Source organism: Rhinopithecus bieti, unplaced genomic scaffold (genome assembly GCF_001698545.2).
Source record: "Rhinopithecus bieti isolate Rb0 unplaced genomic scaffold, ASM169854v2 scaffold_1558, whole genome shotgun sequence".
NCBI classification, from domain to species: Eukaryota; Metazoa; Chordata; class Mammalia; order Primates; family Cercopithecidae; genus Rhinopithecus; species Rhinopithecus bieti.
Genome location: NW_016803701.1, coordinates 1,590,279 through 1,612,207, shown reverse-complemented (window position 1 = coordinate 1,612,207; position 21,929 = coordinate 1,590,279). Strand labels below are relative to the sequence as shown.

Below are 21,929 nucleotides of genomic sequence, written 5' to 3'. Positions count from 1 at the left end.
TAGGGATTCAACTTCTTCCTGGTTTAGTCTTGGAAGAGTGTAAGTGTCCAGGAAATTATCCATTTCTTCTAGATTTTCTAGTTGATTTGCGTAGAGGTGTTTATAGTATTCTCTGATGGTAGTTTGTATTTCTGTGGGGTCGGTGGTGATATCCCCTTTATCATTTTTTATTGCATCTATTTGAAGGGACAGACTGCCTGCTCAAGTGGGTCCCTGACCCCTGAGTAGCCTAACTGGGAGACATCCCCCACTAGGGGCAGTCTGACACCCCACACCTCACAGGGTGGAGTACACCCCTGAGAGGAAGCTTCCAAAGTAAGAATCAGACAGGTACACTCGCTGTTCAGCAATATTCTATCTTCTGCAACCTCTGCTGCTGATACCCAGGCAAACAGGGTCTGGAGTGGACCTCAAGCAATCTCCAACAGACCTGCAGCTGAGGGTCCTGACGGTTAGAGGGAATACAACTTTAATTCTGATTATGGAGAGCCATCATTCTGGATTCATAAGACAAAGGACATTAGAATTGATGAGTAGTGGCAACAGAGTTTCAGCCATGCAGTTTGCTGCTTTGTAGCTTTTTTTGTCTTGAAACAGAAAGCTGCTAATATATGGGGCTAATTGAAATGAACAGTTATATAGGGTTTAGTTAATCAGTATTATAATAATAACAGTAGTAACTATTTATTACAGTAATAACTTTTACTGTATGATGTGATAGTCACATGAATTTGTATGTACCATTCAATCCTCAGACAACCTGTGGTTATAACTATTATCCTAATTTACAGAAATAAGGCACAGAGAAGTTATACAACTTGGGAAAGTAACATAGTAAGGAGTAATAAAGCTGCAAGGGAGAATCTAGATTTTGTAACTCCAGAGCTGACTCTTACCTGTATAAGATTTTACATACTATAGAATGTACACTGAATGTATGGTGTACATTCTATAGTATGTAAAATAAGATAGGCATAAAAATTGAAATGTATTTTATTTATACACATGGTATACATATCTAATTCATTTTTGGTATCTAACAATTTCTCCTTTATGGTCTTTAATCCTTAAACTGAAATGGTGATCTACGTAAAGACCCTTTAGGCATTTCTCTTAAATTCGGTTATGCATTTGCGTAGTTTTTCTGTAATATCAGTTGCCTTGGGCAAGAATGGTAAAGACACACTCCAGGCCAAAGCTTGTTTTATTTTTGTTTGAATGAACTTATGAGGAAAATAACCATAGTATGAATTTTAGAAAACTAAGAGAGGAATGGCAAATCCTTTATATATGTCAGGAATGTGTGTAGATGGGGCAGGGAACAGATTTTCTTGTGGCCCAAAACTAAAAGTAGACATCTTTGTAGAGATATAATTTATATATCACCAATGAAAGATCATGACAGTCAGGCATATTCTGACTATCAGCATAGTTCTGATAGTAGTTTTTGGTTAAATTATTTGATCTCATATGATTATAGTAAAAAGTAATGGCCACTGAATATCTATTTTTATTAGCTCAAGTTATTTCTAAACTACTGCATATGAGCATTCCCAACTTGTCTTTGGATTAGATTCCTAATCCTTAACAATGGGTTTGTACAATGAGTTGTACAATAACTCAAAAGGTACACAATGTGTTAGAGAAATAGTGTTTCTTAAGATACCTTTGTAAAAACAACGATCTAAAAGTATATGGTGCAATATAACACTGTGGACTCCTTTCTTAAGTGAAATATGTTCTCAGTTTGTCATTAGTGACAAACTTTAGTTTATATACGATATAGGTTATAGTTTAGTGACTGCATTACATTTCTTTCTTTTTTTTTTTTTTTTTTTTTTTAATGACAGCACTTATACTTAACATATCCTGTTTGGGGCGTAGATTTTTTTTTTTTTCAACTCCAATGCAAATAGAATAGTAGAGAATTGCTTGAATTGTTTCTTTTTTGGCCATGGGAAGCACAAAAGTATCTATTAAACTGTCAAAATGGCTCATATCTATTGCAACAGAAGAGAGGAACACAGGGGTTAATTTGCTTTTGCTTACACTGGATATAAAATTTCCTTATTGATTCTTAAAACTGCATTACCATGCAGAATCTTGGCTCTTTCTGTAAGAGTAAGAAGAGTAAACAATTAAATAAAAAAAGGAAAAACAGATCTTGGTGTGCAGTAAATTTTGCTGCATGCATTATTAGTACAGGGCTATCCATACCATTGCATCAATGATGAATCTTCTGAAGTAGAGACTTGTGTGTTTTTTCAAGTAGCTTTTTAGGTTATCTTTTGTTTTGGATGCTATCTTTGAGATAAAATGTAAGCAACAGCCACTGTTGCCAAGTAATCTACACTAAGGCTTTTTCCTTTACTCTCATTTTCATTTTTCTTTTCCAGTAGAACAACTCAGCAACAGGATTTCTCTTCCAAAGTGCCTTCCTTATTTACAGTTTTCCCTTGCATTTGAGAAACATGCTTTCTGTCTTGAATTCTCACTTTAGTACCTTCTCCAGAAACTCTTGGATAATACTTAGTCACCTAGACAGTAATTAAGTCACATGGCTTAGAAAGATGGCTTTAGAAATGACGTTTTTCCTTTTGAAACAGATCTATTTATAGAAGTTGTCACTTAAGCTCCTAATTTTGTCACCAAATTTCAAATCCAAGTTTCAGGCATTTTCCTTGGCTCTGTGGAGATAGGGAGGCTTCTCTCCAAGTAAACAAGCTCAGTGATGTGCATTTTAAGGGCTGGCTGATGGGCAGAGTGTCAATTGAGGGCCTTCATTCATTGAAGGGTCTCCTGCTGCCATGGTAATTGGAATTTTTTTTTTCTCTAAAAAGAACAGCTATATTGAGATATAGTTCACATACCATAAACTTAGGTGAGTTTTGGTCTCCATTTTGTCTGCTAGGGAACGTAGATTCTTTTAACAGTGTGTGTGTAAATACAGTTGATTAAAATGATCACAAACAATTAATGAAGCATGATAGGATTCTCTGGCAGATGCGATTACCTGTATGTTAAAATCTGTTTTTATGTTTTCCTTGCTGCACCTGCTCAGAGATTTAGGTTAAGGACTCTCACTGTTAAGCTTAAACTCTGAGAGCAGAACTTTCGGTGTGGAACAGAGAGAAACTTCAGGTGCAGGTGTTACAGGTTGTGGCATGAGCATGCAGGTACCTCACATAGGTTCTCTCAGACGGGAGAGGAAATTTTGGATGGTATAGCTGTGAACATGATGTCTTTCCATGCTAATCAAAACCAAGTTAACCACAAATACACAGATTTTAAAATTAGATGACTTGCAAAAATTTATTTTCAAGACCATTCTGTTGAAACAGTTTAGCCATGACTTAAGTGTCAGTTTGACTCGTAATGAAACTAAAATGACTTTAAAAAATATTTGTCAATACATCCTCAAATATGAATATTTAGTTGTTAGCTGTAAGTAGGCTAGCTTTAAACACAATTATATTTTAACGACTTCATTCTCCCCTAATTACTGAAATAAAATGATTTTTTTAAAACCTCAGGATATAAAGATCCTACAAGAATAAGAGCTCAACTTTCTAAAAATGATTCTATAAGTAGGGTTCACCATACACTAATTTAATGAGAAATTATTGAATTGAATTTCAGGGTGTTTATGGGAAACAATATTAGGATCTTCTGATGTAGAGATGACTCTATAATTGCAAATAGGGCCAACACAGGAAACCATGTCCCTTGGTTCCTGTGGGTTTGAGCTGCTGCCCATTTTTAAGTGCTTTCATTTTTAAATAGTGAATTGTATCAGAGGAAGACTGATTAATTTTCTGTTACTGGTTCAAGAGCTATGACATTCTCACAGAAGTATTTTAAATACTGAACAACAGTTTAGCTGGAAATATTACAGTTTTGATGGTTAGTATATGTAAGTCATAGTGAGCTAGTTTCATTGATTAATAATTACTGTATACTGCTGTCCTGTAGAAAGATTATGCTTTCATATACTGTCTATTAACTCAGGCTCCCTAACTCAGTCTTAGGGGCAAATAACTGCCGCCAGTGGTTTACTATTTGTCATTTGGAAGAGTTAACCTTTTCTCCTTACAAATCCAAACTCATTTTGCTTACTTAAGGCTACTGATGGATTATTCTTTTTAGTTAATGACACTCATTGTAATGGAATTAAAAAAATAATGACTTATTTTACTTCTGTTTTACATCATTGTCAAAGTTTTATATTTTTACAAATAAATATTATGTATTCCTATAAGTGCTCACTTTAACACCAGGGATTTCCTGTCTTATGCAATCTATACATCTTTCAATCATATGATATTCAGATGGGATCAATGCTAGTAACTGGATTTGGGATTAATAAAAGTACTGGTAATAGTTGGAGTAATAGCAAATACTTATATGACATTTACTATGTGCTAGGTGCTGGTCTAAGTGTTTTACATATGTTAAGTCATTTTATCCCCAAGTAATATCATTGATATCCTCATTTTGCAGATGAGGAAATGAAGGCACAGAAAGTTTAACCAACTTGCCTAAGAATTTTAAGTAAGGAAGTCTGGCACCCGAATGTGTGCTATAATCTGCTATAGTTTATCCTCCCTATGGAAATAAATGATCATAATAGCAGAGGAATTAGAATGCAAATATTTTAATTACAGCACTTCTACAATTTACCATTTATAATTTACCATCTCTTTTAGTAGTTGTTTTAATAGGCCAAAATTGAAGATGTTTTAGTTCAGGTGAGTCCCAATTATTCCAGTATAAAATTTTCTTTATTCCAAAGATCAAATGTCTTCTAAAGATCCTCCCCCCGCCTTTTTTTTAAAAAACTATTGCATTTTGGACTTCAGTTTTAGTCCTTCTTTGTTCTTCATAGAAGTTGGATTGTGTATTGTTCAGCACAGGGGAGCACCATCGCTTCTAAATCGTTATAGTTTGAACTATGTTGCTGACTTGCACATGGCAAACACATGGCTCAGTTTTTATGCCCATCTTATGCCTATGTGTAAATTTATCTGCATCTGGAATAAATGTGAAGTTTTATGGGCAAGAATAACTAAGCTGAAACATACCATTAGCCTGCCAAGAGACTAGAAGATATTTAGTTGTATCTTTGCCAAAGCGCTTCAAAATACCCATCCCCCTACCTCTTTTACCCTTCGTTCCACAACATACACAGCCCACAAGCTGGAAGAGAGTAAAAGAGCTACACAAATTTAACAAACAAACTGATAAAGTGTTTATTTCTTCCTCACATGTAACATCAGTTATTCCAGGTATGTTTCCTAACTTTACTTTTTATCTGCCAGTAGACATCATTTAGTATCTTCTGGATGAGCTTGATAATGTGTGCATTTTCCCCCTGGCAGGCTTATGCAGACATATGCTCCTCTGACATCTTGTAATCAGTGTGGTTTCAGGAAGGTCTCGGATTTCGTGATTTAATTCTCTTTGCATTATAGGAAAAAAAACTGGGGGGATTAAGTAAATTTTGCTTTCTCTTGGGACTGAAGCAAGGTTGCTGTAGGTCCGTCATCATGTACAATGCATCAACTGCCTTAATGGCATTGGTAAGATTGCAAGTGGTCTTAACTCTGTATCCTAAAGAAAATATATTGGCCCATTGCCAGTTTATACAGGTCAGGTGTCTTAGTGCTGGGAGAAAGGAAAAATGAAAAGTGACAGCTGCTGTCAGCATGAGTTCTGTTGCTAAGCTCTGTTTGTAACCTATTTGAGTAGAAAGTCCTTTATTTTCTTTCTGGTGTTAAGATTTTTTTCCCGCAATTAAGTATCTAAAGAGTTATTTCATCTGTTAATGTTCAAGATGTTATCTATAAACTTAAAAGAAATATTCAGCCATAAGTTTTTTAAAAAATCAAAGTAGCACTAGCTGATGATACTTCCAAGTATGGAACTAATTAGCTGTTTTATAATAGAATTTACTCCTTTTCCATTATACTTACATGTGCTTTTCGCAAATTCTACTGCTTGCTAATTTTTTTTGAAATAGAATGAACTATTAGAGTAATTTATATGATTGAACAGAAATTAGTAGAAATGTTGTTTTTTTTTGACATTAAACTGGTTTGATAGCAAAAAAAAAAAAAAAAAAAAAAAAAAAAATCCAAAAATTATTCCCTTGGTGTTGTCATAAACTACAATTATTTTCCTATTCATTAATAAAAATACCTTAGTTTCCAGTGGATAAGGTGTGGCCACTGTAAAATCAGAAAAGATAATAAAGACCAGAGAATATGTACTATTGGTATTGAGTGGTTTGAGTGTTTACAGCCTTTTTGAAGGAGGATAATTGATCAGGGCTACATTTGATGTTTTTTCTTTTGTTTTCTTTCTTTTTTGTTGTTTGTTTGTTTTGAGACAGGGTCTCACTCGATCTCCCAGGCTAGAGTGCAGTGGCGCAGTCTTGGCTCACTGCAGCTCAGAGTCCCAGGCTCAAGTGATTTTGCCACCTGAGTCCTACAAGTAGCTGAGACTACAGGTGCATGCCACCGTGCCTGACTAATTTTTGTATTTTTAGTAGAGAGAAGGTTTCACCACGTTACCCAGGCTGGTCTTGAATTCAAGTGATCTGCCTGCCTCAGTCTCCCAAAGTGTTGGGATTACAGGCATAGCCACTGCATCTGGCCACGTTTGATGTTTTATCACAACAGTCTTTTCTTTGCACCTATGAGGTAGAAAAAGAGCAGGTGGACTTGATTTTCCCCATAGCCACTCATAAAAACTCAGGCATGTGGAGTTTTAAGTGGCTAGAAAGCTGACATGAGAGATTAACAGTGGAATAGAAAAAAGCCAAAATTCTTAGATACTCAATGTGTGTTCTCAACCCTCATTTATTCAATAGATATGAGTTGCGTGCTTGCTGTGGGCCAGTGACAGGGATATAGCTATAAACAACAGATGATGCATTTCTTGCCCCCATGAAGCTTGTCTTTTAGTGGGAAAGACAGGCATGGTGCAGACAACTACTGAGAAGTCTTTGTAAATGATAGAAATAAGTGTTGAAAAGAATCACATGTTGCTCTGAGGGCACTTGCTGGGACACCTGACCTCATCTGGTTGCTCAGGGAAGACTTTCTTGAGGAAATGATATTAATTCCAAAGTTCAAAAGATAACAGGTGAATGAAATGGGAGAAGAACAACTTTTCATGTAGTCGAATTAGCATGTGCAAAGGCCAGAGGTCTTGATGTAGGATCTTTGTGCATGACAGGGTCAGAAGGTGGACAGAAGAAGAGGTGGAGCAAGTGGCACAGGAAGAAAAGGGATGAAAGTAGGAGGATGGTATTTGACCAGAGCCTCAACTCAGAGGATATCAGGTACAATGTAAAGGAAATCAGACTGACAGTGTTTTTGGACTTCCTACATTGGTTACTTTTTGTCTTTGTTTTCTCTTCTCTGGAAAATCTGGAAACGATTTTGTAACTCTGTGGATGGCAGAGTGGTTGCTTTGGTAATTCTGAGTGGGTTCAATAGGTATTCCACATAGCAATTAGATTTTTGGACAGAGTAAGTGCTGTTTTCTTGAGGTCCTGCTGTCTTTCTGATTAATTTAAAAAAATAAACTTCTTGAATTGTGTTAACAAATGGTAAAATTTCTAATTCTAGGACAGATCTGTGGTTTGAGGACAGTAAAGCTTAGGGACCATGAATATTGTGAGGGCTAGAAGGACCTAAACTCAAATCCTGACTTTGCCAGTTAATATACATGTATCCTTAGACAATTTACTTATGCCTCCTATACTTCATTTTCCTCACCTGTTAAACAAGGCAAACATGTAGCTCAGAGCTTTGGGTGTGGGAAATTCTCCATAAATATTAGTTCTTATATCTATCTATTGTCTCATATCTATTGAATAAATGAGGGTTGAGAACACACATTGAGTATCTAAATATAGCATTGTTGAGGCAAAGTGGCAATTTGTAAAGAATTTCTGGAGAAGTCTTTGGTGGCTTCTACCCATTCTTACTGCTAGTTTCTGATTCCGCTCATGACAAGAAGCATGTGATCACCAGCTGCAGTCCTTCACTTCCTGCTTTATAGTAAGACAATCTTCTGTGCCCCTAGACTGTAAATTCCATAAGAAGTTTCTCTAAGAGAAGCACCCATGGGAACTTGTACTATATTATCAGCATTTAGCATAATATTTGTACTTAGAAGACAGTATCTGCTGAATGAAAAAAATAAGTGAATGAATTAGTCCAGGTGTTAGAATATTGAGTGGTTTCTTCTGTTCACCCAACAGTATGTCAGATGTGTAGGGAAAAGCTCAGCCTGGACAGGTCTGGGAGAGCATATTATTCCCCCTGCTATCAAAATGTGCAGTGAATATAAACAGGAAAAATAAAAACTGATAGTGAGCCTTATAATCTGCTTGCCTGATGGTAAGTGAATCCTCCATGCGGAGGCTCACATTCGTGTGTTTTCTTTCTAAGGTATTTTAGAGCCACAACTGATCAGTGTTAAATTTTAAGTCACCAAATATCAACAATTGGCTTGTGATAAAAATCTCTGTAATCATGAAATGTTTTAAACATGTTAAAAATTGTATAAAATGCCTCAACAGACATCCATGTGTAGATTTAACATAGTTCAGTGTTTTGCTATATTAGCTTTCAAATCTTTTCATGGTTTTAAAAATCTAATTATGTATCAGCATGTCTTCTGTTAGTTTTTATTTTCATTCTTGCCTTCACTCTTTTACTTGATCAGTCTTGTTAGAATTTTTTGTAAATACTCTCTCCCCACCCGCCCCTCTCCCCTCTTTTTTTAAGAGACAGGGTCTCGCTCTGTTGCTCAGGCTGGAGTGCAGTGGTGGGATCACAGCTTACTTTAAACTCTAACTCCTAGCAGTACTTCTCGCTCAGCCTCCTGACCACCTGGACTATAGGCATGTATTGCCACACTAACTAATTTTTTAATTTTTACTTTTAATAGAGACCAGGTCTCACTGTGTTTCCCAGACTGGTCTCGAACTCCTGACCTCAAGCAATCCTCTCGTCTCAGCCTCCCAGAGTGCTGGGAGGTTCCCAAAGAACCAACTTTACTTTCTTTACTATATTTTTCAATCATTTCTGCTCATACTTTTGTAATTTCCTTTTTTCTACTCTGAAATTTCTGTTTTTCTTTTCATAATTCATTTAGTTAAATATTTAATTTATTAATTACCACTCTTCTTTACTATATGTATCTAAGAATGTAAAATTTACTCAAGTACCATTTTAGCAGCATCCTAAAGCTCTGCTACATAGTTTTTTTTGCTATTGTCCATGTATATGTGTATATATATATATTCCATAGCTTATACTATGACTTTATATGACTCATGAATTATTTATATTTTTAGAAATAATATAATTATTTTAAAAAATTGTTTATTTGGCATTTTAAAAATTTCCAAACATATGAGCATCTTTGTTGTTGGTTTTAAATTCTGTTTCTTTGTGGTAAGTGCAGTGTACAAGATATTGATTCTTTGAAGTTGGCCTGGTCTTTAAAAGAAAAGTAACCTTTGATTTTTTAAAATAGTTTGCAAATCACAGAACAAGAAGGGACTCTGGTGGTTCAACTCCCTTCTTAATTTATGGAAACATAAGTAAGAGAAATAGTGAATGATCAGCTTATTGTCATAGAAACGCTTGCTGGAAAAAAAAAAGCACTTCACTTTTTCATGCTTAGTATCACTTTTCATTAGATACAACCTTAAATACTAGTTTGCTTTCCATGAAGGATATTGTTTGAGACCTCTTTAGTAATCTAATTCTTTTTACCTGTCAATAAATCCTGGTGGGCTAATCCAAAATCATTCATGCAGAGATGAAAATGACCACTGAATGCTAGTATTAACTGCTTGAGTTCAGCACGTAAGGCTCAAGGTGCAGGAGAGAAGATGCTGCAACCAGAATCTGTTTTTCTTTTCATTTTTCTTTTTTCCTTTTTTTTTTTTTTTTTTTTTGAGACAGAATCTCACTCTGTCACCCAGGCTGGAGTATAGTGGCACTATCTCGGCTCACTGCAACCTCCGCCTCCCAGGTTCAAGCGATTCTTGTGCCTCAGCCTACCCAGTAGCTGGGATTACAGGTGTATGCCACTATGCCTGGCTAATTTTTGTATTTTTAGTAGAGACAGGGTTTCACCATGCTGGCCAGATCTCAAACTCCTGACTTCAAGTGATCCACCCACCTCAGCTTCCCAAAGTTCTGGGATTACAGGCATGAGCCTCTGTGCCTAGCTGCAACAGAATCTTTTAGCGGCCAGAAATTTTCTTCTTCTTCAAAAAAGGAATGGAGGATAGCATTGAAGTGAAACTAAAGGAGGTTATGTTTATAGTAAAAGTGGAGAAAAAATGATTTCCTTTTTTCCTTACCTCAGACCCTCATATAGTTGTATTTCCTTAAAAAAAGAAAACAACAAACATTTTTTCAGATATGACAAAAATACTTATTCCTCCTGTATTTTAGGAATGCACAAATATGTTTTCTCTTTGTGCAGCAATCATCTAGTCAGTTATATTTTTTCCTCTTAATAGTCAAATATCAACTACAGAATAATGTTTTAGATAATTCACAGTCTTTATGCTAAAAAGTCCATATAGAGTAATGCATTTAAATTTTATGATTTGGAAAAAGGTACAATGATGTAGTGGTTTCCTGGAAAGAGTTATAATTTCATGAGTTTCTAATTATATAGTTATCATATATTATGTGGTCCACATTGATTTTCCGTTCTTCCAATTTAGAACTTACATCTCAGAGAATCTGTAAAGTCCCCTCTCTACATTACAGTAACCTGTTGCTGAGCATTTTGTGGGAACCTAAAATTTTTAGTAATCTGATATTTGTTATGTTAGTGGGTGTCTAGTGATTACCTGACAGATGCAAAATAATTTCTCTCGACTATTCTGTTGTTAAAAATAAGCAATTTAGGAAGCTGTGTTTGACTTAATAAAATGGAATATTAGGTTTGCCATATTGTGTAAAAATAATGATGAGTATTTTAAAATGAAGAGATAGGAAACTAGAATGCTAGTTATAGGTAATTAAGATACGGGTTAATTTTGTTAGATGAGTGATGCTATGGTAGACACCTCCAGTTTCTACCACTGAACCAAGCTTCTTGAAAGGAAAATTCCTGGATTGTGAATAAAAATTTACTTATCTATGTATAAAGAGATGAATGGTTGTACTGGTTTGAATAATGTTCCTGAAAATTTGTGACTCCTAGAACCCGTGAATATTACCTTACTTAGGAACAGAGTCTTTTCAGATGTAATCAAGTTAAGAGGAAGTCATACTAGATTAGGGTATGCCCTAATCCAATGGCTGGTGTCCTTAACAGAGAAAGGTATAGACATAGAGACAAAGAGACAAACACAGAAAGTTATGGCCCCTTTATTTTGTGGTGTTCACCGTCTTTTAGTAAGATTAACTCCTTCTTCATCATTTTTATTTCTGTCCAGTGGTTTTCTACTGTCTTTTCCTTTCTTGTGGAAACTTTTGCTACAATATTATTCTTATACATCTTTTTCTCTCCAGTGGTAACTGTGTATCTTTTAAATGAGATTATTCTTTTTTGTCAGCAGTTTTATTTTCTTTTAATTTTTAAGTCCATAATATGCTTAATCCTTTTGGTTTTTTAAATGTTTTTGATTGATACTACAAGATCCTAGTGCTCATCAATGAATATTGAAATAGTACAGAGATTTTTAATGACTGTTTACCTTTAGATGTTGTTGGATGCTGTTTGAACATTTGTACCCTGGAATGGAGTGGCAAATGTTAATACCCAAAGGTGTTAAACAGTATTGTATATGAGAATTACGTTACCTGTGATAAGATGGGCAGTATGTGTCTTATTGAGCTTTAGCTGATTTTTGTCTCGCAGGAAAATGGAAATGTGGTAATGGAGTCTTAACAGATCTCTTAATTTTTAGGGGAAGATGGAAATCCAAGTTCAACAACTGTGAAAGTCTGAAGTTTTATCCCACTTACAAGTTAATAGGCATTAGCTTGCTGCAGTTTTATCTATGCCCACAGAAGACCGGAAACTCCTGGGTCAGAGACAAAGGGTTTTATTACTCTGGCTTTGGCTATAGCCAGAATAGCAACATTTTCTTACACTGGTATCTTCAGCCTTAATTCCCAGAGAGTGACAGAGGATAGGGCCAGGTTAGCCTGGCCCTATCCTCTGTCACAGTGGATTGTGTTACAACAGTGCATTGTGTTACAACAAAGAAATTCTGAATTTAGGAAACCTGAATGTTTTATAGTGGGAAGTAAACATGCCTGCCCTTTGCTTTGGAGGGAGATTTTCTCCATCTTCCAAAGCTGTTCCCTGTACAAACATCATTGAAAGGATAGCCCAGAAGAATCTCAGGCAATAAGGGGTTCTAGATACTTATTATAGTGCAATGTTACTGAGTAATCTTTCAGAATTCATTTCCGTAGGTCACATTAAATATTACATTTTAATCATTTAAATTAAGCCTGATTATGTAAGGGTAGTTTTGTTTTTAAGGCTTTGAAAACCTGTAGTGCTAAGTTAAAGTCTAGGAAGTGTTCATTTGTATTCTTGGTCTTATACTTTTATATTTCATAGATCCATATACTAACAAAATGAATTTTGAGGATCAACATAGGGTTGCATCATTTCTTCTCTTTTGCCATACATGAAAACAACCCTCTCGAAACATCTAAATACTATTTACTATTGCTACAAACTAAAAAAAAATGAACCTAACCACTAATGCAATATGGCACTGTGTTCCAGGATTGGATCCTGGAACAGAAAGAAGAAATTAAAGGAAAAACTAGTGAAATCTCAATGTTCAGAGTTGAGTAAATAGTAATATACCAGTGTCAGTTATGTGATTTTGACAAATATACTAAATAAATATAAGATGTTAACAATGGGAAAAACTGGGTGATAGATATACTATAATTCTCTATACCATCTTTGCAACTTTTCTGTGTATCAGAATTATTCCAAAATAAAAGTCTATTTAAAAAAGGAAAGCAGTTGATATTTTAAATAATAAAGATAAGGAAGTAAACCTAGAACAAATGACAGTTTTCAAAATTAAATACATTTAGCTTTATGAAAATTAAGTACACTATACTTATTTCTATCTTTTCGACGGGAACTGGTAAAGACTTTGAGATGCATTAGTATAGATTCATGGATTATTGGCATTTGGGAACCACGTGATAGCTTCACTTAATTTACTGTAAATGAGAGGAAATAGTCTTTTCACTTTTCTTAGCCTTTAGAATGAGGTACCTTTAGAGTCAATTATACTCTGTACCTGACCAGATGTTTAGCCTATGTCCCTTCTGTGAATCCAGTCCTATTCTGTACAGTCACAGAGTATGAGTTTTAATCGGGATAGGTTGGTGGATCATCTTTAACATAAAATTTAGCTTTTCTAAGGATTTCTATCATGCAGCTGGCCCTAAGGAGACTTACTTTGTTATTTATTTTCTTGTTTTAATTTGTATTAGAGATAGGGTCTCACTATGTTGCTCAGGCTTGTCTTGGACTCCTGGGCTCCAGCGATCCTCCCTCCTTGGCCTTCCAAAGTGCAGGGATTACAAGTGTAAGCCACCATGCCCAGCCTCCCAAGAAGGAGGCTGGGGAGATGGAGTGAGGATTGGAGGAGGGCAGGTTCCTGACATTGATGCCAATCAAGAGGGAGTTGAGACCAGGCAAGAAATGTGGTTTTGGCAGGCAAGCACCTGTGGAACAGACTGTAGCCATGCAGCCACCAATGTGTCAGGACAGTGTATACACCTGGGGGCAATCTAGGATGCAGTAGGGTTCAAGGTAGGCCATTAGTTCCTGCAAGGTGGTATCAGCTAGAACAGAGACTCCCAACTATGGTAGCATATTGGAATCATCTGGGCAGATTTGTAAAATACCCAGGTCCCACCCTCTAGAGATTCTGATGCAGTTGGTGTGGGGTGAGGCTGGGTATTTTTAAAAAGAGCTTCCCATGTGTTACAATATGCTGCCAGGGTTGGCAACTACTGTGCTAGGGCGGGGTGAGAAAGGGTCCCACTTGTGGAAGAGGGTGACTGGCATGAGCTTCCCCAACTGCATGGCAGAGGCTGGTTCTAGGACCAGTGCCCATGGAGGGGGAGAAGACTATGATTCAGTGAAGAGAGCAGGAGAACAAGAGTTGCAGAGGCGGGTATTTTGATCTGGAGGTGCCTACACTGGCCCTGACCCTTTTAGCGTGACCAAACCGTTCCTATCTGCCTGTGACTTTCATAGATGTAGCACTGAATTACCAGTATCCTGGGAAACTCCTTTGCGCCAGGCAAACTGGAAGTTTGGTTTTTCTAGGCCCTTTGATCCAGGCCAAAGCATCCTGCATGGTATCCTATGATCAGCACCAGCAAAAATAAACAGCTCTGCTCTTCCTTAATATTCTTATCTCACCTCTTACCTTCCATTATGTTTCTGATAAAGCCAGCTGTTTTTTGGGGAACAAGAAACAGAGTGGAGTACATTCTTTCTGTGTCAGGAAGGGTCAGCTCAGGAACTAGTGTAAGATTTCAGTGAGCTCAGCAGTGAGGAGCTTCAGAATCAGAAACAGGAGTAATGTAAAGCAGTTGTTCTCAAACTTCAGAGTGCAGTAAAATCATCTGAAGGTTTGGCTGAATCACAGTTGGGTAGGCTGCATCCTCCGAGCTTCTGAGGAAGGCTATAGCGAGGCTTGATAAATTTGCATTTCTAGCAAGCTGATGCTGTTGGTCTGAAAACTACTCTTTGAGAACCACTGGTGTAAATAACCTTGACTTTGTAGCAGGCATACCTGGGTGTGGATGATCTCTCTCAGTCTATGGTTTCTCACTTGTAAAAGGGGGGAAATAATACCTCATCAGTCGTCATGAACTGTCACGTAATTCACTAAACAGGATGTCCAGGATATGGTAGATACTTCCATTCTCTGAAAGATCTTTCTGTATCCTTTGCCTGGGGACAGTTTTGTATTGAATATTTTTAGGGTTAACAATTCCAGATTTGATCATCAAAATCACGTAGAGGAACTTTTTACACTGTAAGAAACCTGGGGCCCTACCTCCTTGGAGATTCTGATTCGGCAGGCCTGAGGGAAGGCCTGGGCATCAGTTGCTTTAGAAAGCCTACCATGGTACTTCTGAGAGTCAGTTTTGGGAACTGCTATTTTGAGGAGCATTTCTCTTGTGCAAGGGTTCTCAGGCACTGAATTTGTATTCAGTCATTTGGAAGATTTTAACAGATGCTGATGCCTGGACCCGAGACTGTGATTTAGATGGTTGGGAGTAAGTCATGGGCATTGGAATTTAAAAGCTCCCAGGTGACTCTGAAATGCAACAAAGGTTGAGAACCTCCCCTCTAGGGGTATTCCTGGAACAAGGAAAACACGGAGTATTTGTTACAATGCAGATTCTTAGGTCTTACCTCAGAGCTGCCTGCACAAACTCTCTGGGGGAGAGACAGTATCTGCATTATAAATCAATGTCTCAAATAGTTATTCTTAACAAAGTTTGAGAATCACAGCTCAAGGGACATTATAGCATCCCTAAATATTGGTTGACTACGCCTCCCTCACCTGTTTATATAGCACTTTACAGTGTACTTTACATTGTTATCTCATGGAATCTCCTGCATATCCTTATGACACAGCTGGAGTAGATATTATCTCTAGTTTATTGGTGAGGAATTGGATATTCAGGGAGGTTTTCTTTCCAGTAGCATGTGTGGATATGTGAACATAAATCAGGCAAGTGTGCTTCTCTGAAGGGAGATAATAGTCTGTTGGAGAAGTAACACAGAAACAGGTATTCAGGTAGGAAGAGATTGCAGTATGGTTGAAAAATACTATGAAAATTCAGAGAAGGAGGGGTTAGCAGGAAGTAATTTATGAGAAGGGAATTTGAGAAGGCTATTTGGAGGAGGTGGTCCTGGCCCATTTTAGAGCTGTCAAAATCTAGTTTCCTTTGAGGACCTTGATAGAGGGCGCATGACTGCGGTCTTACAGCTATGCTCCAATTGTTTCCCTTTATTAGGTTTTCCTCGTTTTATGGTCCAGGCTGTGTAACTTCCTTTGTGTTATCATCTCATCATATTTATAATAAATTCGACTTTTCCTTTGAGATTTTGCTATCTGTTTAATAAAAATGTGGTATGTCTTTGAATTTTATAAAAAAATGATTATTTTGACGTTCTTAGAATAAAAATTACAGTAAATTTTTCTCCCATTAGGAAGATAAACCAATAATAGACATATGAACTATCATGTTCATTTTTATAGAGGTAGATATACTTTTAGCTATAGCTATCTAATTAGGTAAAAATAAACATTTGTATTTTTATGGCTATGTTCTTAGATCAAGGCGTATGAAGAAAGTTTCAAGGACAATGGATTTATTTCTGGAACAAAAGAGGCAATAAGGAATAAAGCTATGACTGGCAGTCTGATAAAGAGCCCAACTCTGTTAGGAAAAGCCCAAAAGGCTTTTCTCTTTTCCTGCAACATCTGTCTCAGATTATTGTATATAGTACTTACTTCCATATAGCATACTTTTGACTTTTCTTCAAAAGTCATATGAAGACATGGAGAACCTTTATAATTGATAAGATTTGAGAAAGTTTTTTTGTTAGTGGTCTTTACTGAAATAGATAATTTTTAAGTAAAATGCAGTTTATGATTTTCAAATGCAGTGCATATTCTAAAACATATAAGTGCAAAAAATATAATTATATCTGTCCCATTAGTTATTACAATTTAAAATATGCCTATTCTTTGACCTCCCAGGTCCATGTCTAGTACTCTACCCTGCATATATACTGATAGAAGTGCACAGGAACATATGAAAGGATGTTCATTGCAACATTATGACAGCAAAAAAGGAGATTATCTGAATGTCCATTAGTACAGGACTGTTTACATGAATTATAGTTCACCCCCATAATGGAATAGTATGCCATCATTGAAAAATACGATATTGATATAGAAGGATGCCAATCTTACCTTAAGAAAAAAAAAAGTCAAGTGGCTGAACAGTGTACATAGTATAAAACGATTTGTGAAGTGAAAAGGATATATGTGTATGTGTGTATATATGCATCTACTTGAATATACATAGACTATTCCTGACATGGTACACAAAATGCATCAAAAATGCTTACCATTTAGAAGGCATCTACAGCTTGAATAGTATATGTGAAGGGAGTTTTTTTATTCTTCACTATGTACCCTTTCAATTCTTAGAATTTTTGCACCACATGTGTATTAATAGATAAAATAATTATTTATGAAATAAAAATATTAAATTTATATTTAATGTTATAGTTTACATAAATTAAGAAAGTCCTTTAACAGCCTATCTCTTGGACTAAAAAATATTTCTAGGCATGTTAAAGAAATAAAACTTTATTACTTCTTAGTTTAAATAATTATTGACTTATGATTAATTATCCCTGAAAAATATTACAGCACAAAATTGAACTTTCACCATTATTTCTAATAATTACATATGCCACCAGTTGAGACCTCAAGATTTGAATTGTAGTAATGCAAATTGAGATTTTTTTCCCCTGCTGTTTATGCCTCTGCTGTAGTGTCATGGAAACATTTAATAATGATTCAACCATACTGAGCTCTTTGCTTCATTTGCCATGTTAGGCTTTTGTGCAGATGGGTCCTGATCATATGCTGTTTTGGCTTGACTCCTATTTTCAAATCAGAGATTAGTGAAATAGTGTTTTCCATTATTGACTCATCTATATAACTCTCCCCAGTATAATGGAGGAATGTTTTAAAAAATGAATTATTTGTCCTTTTATGATTTAATATGACATGTTTCCAGAGTTGCGTTTTGAAGAAAAATTTAGTAATTTATAAAATAGTATGCTTTGACACTGACATATATCCTCATGACTATCAATTTCCATTGTTTTCTAGTCTGATACCACAATTCCCGAGATTTTTTTTTGTTTCTACTTCTCTTTATTTGTGTTTGTTTCTACTTTCTTATCTTTGTTTTTATTATCTTCATTGCTATGAGGCTCAGACTTCTAAGAGGAGAAGGTCTGATTCAGTTAGTCACTGTCCAATATCAGGAAACACTTATAGACAGAGTTCTGTCTTTATCAGGTCATCTGTTGACTGTTGACTTTTTATGTCTGGCCAACGCAAAGCTAGAATTTTGATCTCTGATCCAATTAGATGTATCCAGGAAATCAGGGGCATCTAAATGATAATGTCCTCTCATACACTCAGAATCTGATCTATGGACTGTTCACCAGTCCAACAGCCCAACACACACTATTGTAACTTTTGTTAAATTTACCCTTAGCCTTGCTGACAAAGCAACAGAATAAAAGAATAAACTAGCCTAAGGGAAAGTTTAGATTTGCCTTGGATAACTCATAGGTTCGAGGTTCAACAATAGGGGATAGGACACAGGCTTTGTACTCACATAAAGTTTTCATCCCTACTTGGCAGCTCCCCAGGCAGACAACCACAGTCTCAGAGATTGTGGTTCCTATGTAGAAGAGGGATAAGAATATTTCTTTGTAGGATTGATATGAAGATTTAGTGTGATTGTGTATGTAAATTGAGAACACTGACAGACAGTAATTATAATAGCAGCAAACATTTGTTGAGTACTTCCTATGAGCCAAGCATTACTCTAAACTCTTTTATGTCTATTAGCTCGTGTCATCCTCATAACATCCCTATGAGATAATTATCTCCAATTGACAGATGAGAAAACTGAGGCATGGGCAGTCTCTGTAATTTGCTTAAGATTACATAGCTGGTAAGGGAAGGAGCCAATAGCTCATATTGTTAACATCTACACTACACTGGCGCTCCACATGAAGTCATGGCCCCGTGTTCTAGTGTCTAGGACTTGTTTCAGCCCCCAAGTCTCTGTGGCCTTCTGGGTTCCATCTTCTCCATTAAATGCAACCACAACCCTCAGTTCATGATGGTCAGTGGCTCCCCGGGGAATTTGGAGCTGGTTTAAGGTCAGGGATTACATTGTGTACCATTTTACCTGCTCTCCACCCACTCCCTAAAGCTGAGTTACCAGCTTCTGTGGGATAATCTCATAAGGAGCAGTAGTCTCAGGCTAGCTGGTTTCCTTGGATTTTGTTGGAGAAAATGTCTTCAGCCTATTACATCTCCATGTCCTCCTGTTTTCTCTCCTCCATTTGTGAAACACTGAACATTTTAAGTAGTGTTAGTCCTTAAGTCCTACTGTGAAGTAGGTAACATTTGCCTCTTTAAACCACCCATCCTATCAGTCCTTTCTGTTTCACTCTTTCGTATCTCAGTGAATCAATTTAATTAGAAGCTTTCAGCTACTGAAGAAATAGGAGATTAGTGATAGAATGGGAAGAGGTCATTTAGAGAAGAGCTTCTCAAACTTTAATGTGCATATGAATCACCTAGGGACTTGTTAAAATACAGATTCTCATACAGTAGGTTTCGGGTGGGGCCTGAGATTCTGCATTTTTAACAAGCCCCTAGTGATGTCAATGCTGCTTGTCTCTGAACTGCACTCTGAGTAGTAAGTATTCAAAGGTGACATCCTAAGATGGCAGAAGATTTAACTTCTTACCTTTCCAGGCACATTTAACCAAATAAGTGAATCTCTCTTAGTAGAATTTTGTGAATGCAATTGGATGCTAAGAAAAACTTCACAATTTAAAACGCTGCCCACAAATTGCTTACCAGTTAAAGCCATTGCTGGTTTGAGAAAAGAATGGTATGAACTTGCTTATCTGGTAATCAAGTTTTGATATAAACACTGTAAAAACAAGCATTTCCTCCATCAATATAATTTACTGACTCAAATGATTTACATTCATTTTTACTTAGCTTTGTGTAAAAGAGCATTGCTTTGCTGCTGCTCATGATTGAGTTGCTTTTTTTGTTTTTTTGGAGACAGGGTCTCTATTGCCCAGGCTGGAGTACAGTGGTGCCATCTCGGCTCACTGCAACCCCCACTTCCCTGGTTCAAGCGATTCTCCTACCTCAGCCTCCCGAGTAACTGGGATTACAGGCATGCGCCACCACACCTGGCTAATTTTTGTATTTTTATTTAGTAGAGACAGGGTTTCACCATATTGGTTGGGCTGGTTTGGAACTCCTGACCAAAAGTGACCCACCCACCTCAGTCTCCCAAAGTGCTGGGATTACAGGCGTGAGCCACTGCACCTGGCCCATGGTTGAATTTCTTATAACTAGGAAAGCAGATGATTAAACTTTGGTGCAAGGGCCACATACGTATTTCCTTTCTTTTCTTATTTTTTTCATTTTTTCTTTTGAGACAGAATTTCACTCTTTTTGTCCAGGCTGGAGTGCAGTGGCAAAATCACAGCTCACTTGCAGCCTCAAACTCCTGGGTTCAAATGATCCTCCTGCCTCAACCTCCCAAGAGGCTAGGACTACAGATGCATGTCACCACATCCATCTGATTTGTAATTTTTTTTTTTGTAGAGACAGGGTCTTGCTATGTTGCTCAGGCTGGTCTTGAACTCCTGCCTCGCCTCCAAAAGCATTGAAACTATAGATATGAGACACTGTGCCTGACTCCCCATGTGTATTTCAATATTTCTTTCTTTGTTCCTCTAATATCACCTACATAAAAGAAAGGTTAAGTCAACTTTTATTTCCCTGAATCTTGATTTGGAGTCAGCTCACTCAAGAGTGTTTATGAATAATTCTGTTAGAAAAGGTTTGATAATGCTAATCTGAATAATGAAATATCATGCAGAGCTCTAGATGTGGAGGTACATTGTGAGTAGAAACCTCCTGTGAAATGAAGCAGCTGATTCTCCTTGTGATACAAAGGCTTACATTCTTTATTTCTGTTTTCAGGGAGGAGAGCACTGTTACTACCAGGGCCATATCCGAGGAAACCCTGCCTCATTTGTTGCATTGTCAACATGCCATGGACTTCAGTAAGTGTTCAAAAAGTATTTGTACTATTTATTTTTTCAATAATTTATTTTCTTTAGTATGAATGCACTATAGTAGATATCCCTATTTTGTGTCAAGAAATAATTTTAAATCAGTGATGGATCTGATTTTTTTTTTCTATTTTGTGTTTTATAAACCAAGCAGATTTTTTTATTATTATTACACTTTAAGTTCTAGGGTATATGTGCACAACATGCAGGTTTGTTACATATGTATACATGTGCCATGTTAGTGTGCTGCACCCATTAACTCGTCATTTACATTAGGTATATCTCCTAATGCTATCCCTCCCCACTCCTCCCACCCCACAACAGGCGTGATGTTCCCCTTCCTGTATCTAAGCGTTCTCATTGTTCAATTCCCACCTATGAGTGAGAACATGCGGTGTTTGGTTTTTTGGCCTTGCAATAGTTTGCTCAGAATGATGGTTTCCAACTTCATCCATGTCCCTACAAAGGACATGAACTCATCCTTTTTATGGCTGCATAGTATTCCATGGTGTATATGTGCCACATTTTCTTAATCCAGTCTGTCACTGATGGACATTTGGGTTGATTCCAAGTCTTTGCTATTGTGAATAGTGCTACAATAAACATACGTGTGCATATGTCTTTATAGCAGCATGATTTATAATCCTTTGGGTATATACCCAGTAATGGGATGGCTGGATCAAATGGTATTTCTAGTTCTAGATCCTTGAGGAATTGCCACACTGTCTTCCACAATGGTTGAACTAGTATACAGTCCTACCAACAGTGTAAAAGTGTTCCTATTTCTCCACATCCTCTCTAGCACCTGTTGTTTCCTGACTTTTTAATGATCGCCATTCTAACTGGTGTGAGATGGTATCTCATTGTGGTTTTGATTTGCAATTCTCTGATGGTGAGTGATGATGAGCATTTTTTCATGTGTCTGTTGGCTG

General features: G+C 36.7%; 1 protein-coding gene across 17 annotated transcripts in view; it reads left to right on the top strand.

Annotated features, from left to right (window-relative positions):
- Positions 1–21,929, top strand: part of ADAM22 (ADAM metallopeptidase domain 22) — a 267,397-nt gene that overhangs the window by 145,458 nt on the left and 100,010 nt on the right. For all 17 annotated transcript variants that reach the window (XM_017851598.1, XM_017851584.1, XM_017851576.1 and 14 more), the window contains one exon: positions 20,906–20,988. In XM_017851598.1, the coding sequence (XP_017707087.1) occupies positions 20,906–20,988 (83 nt within the window). The remainder of the gene's footprint in view (positions 1–20,905; positions 20,989–21,929) is intronic.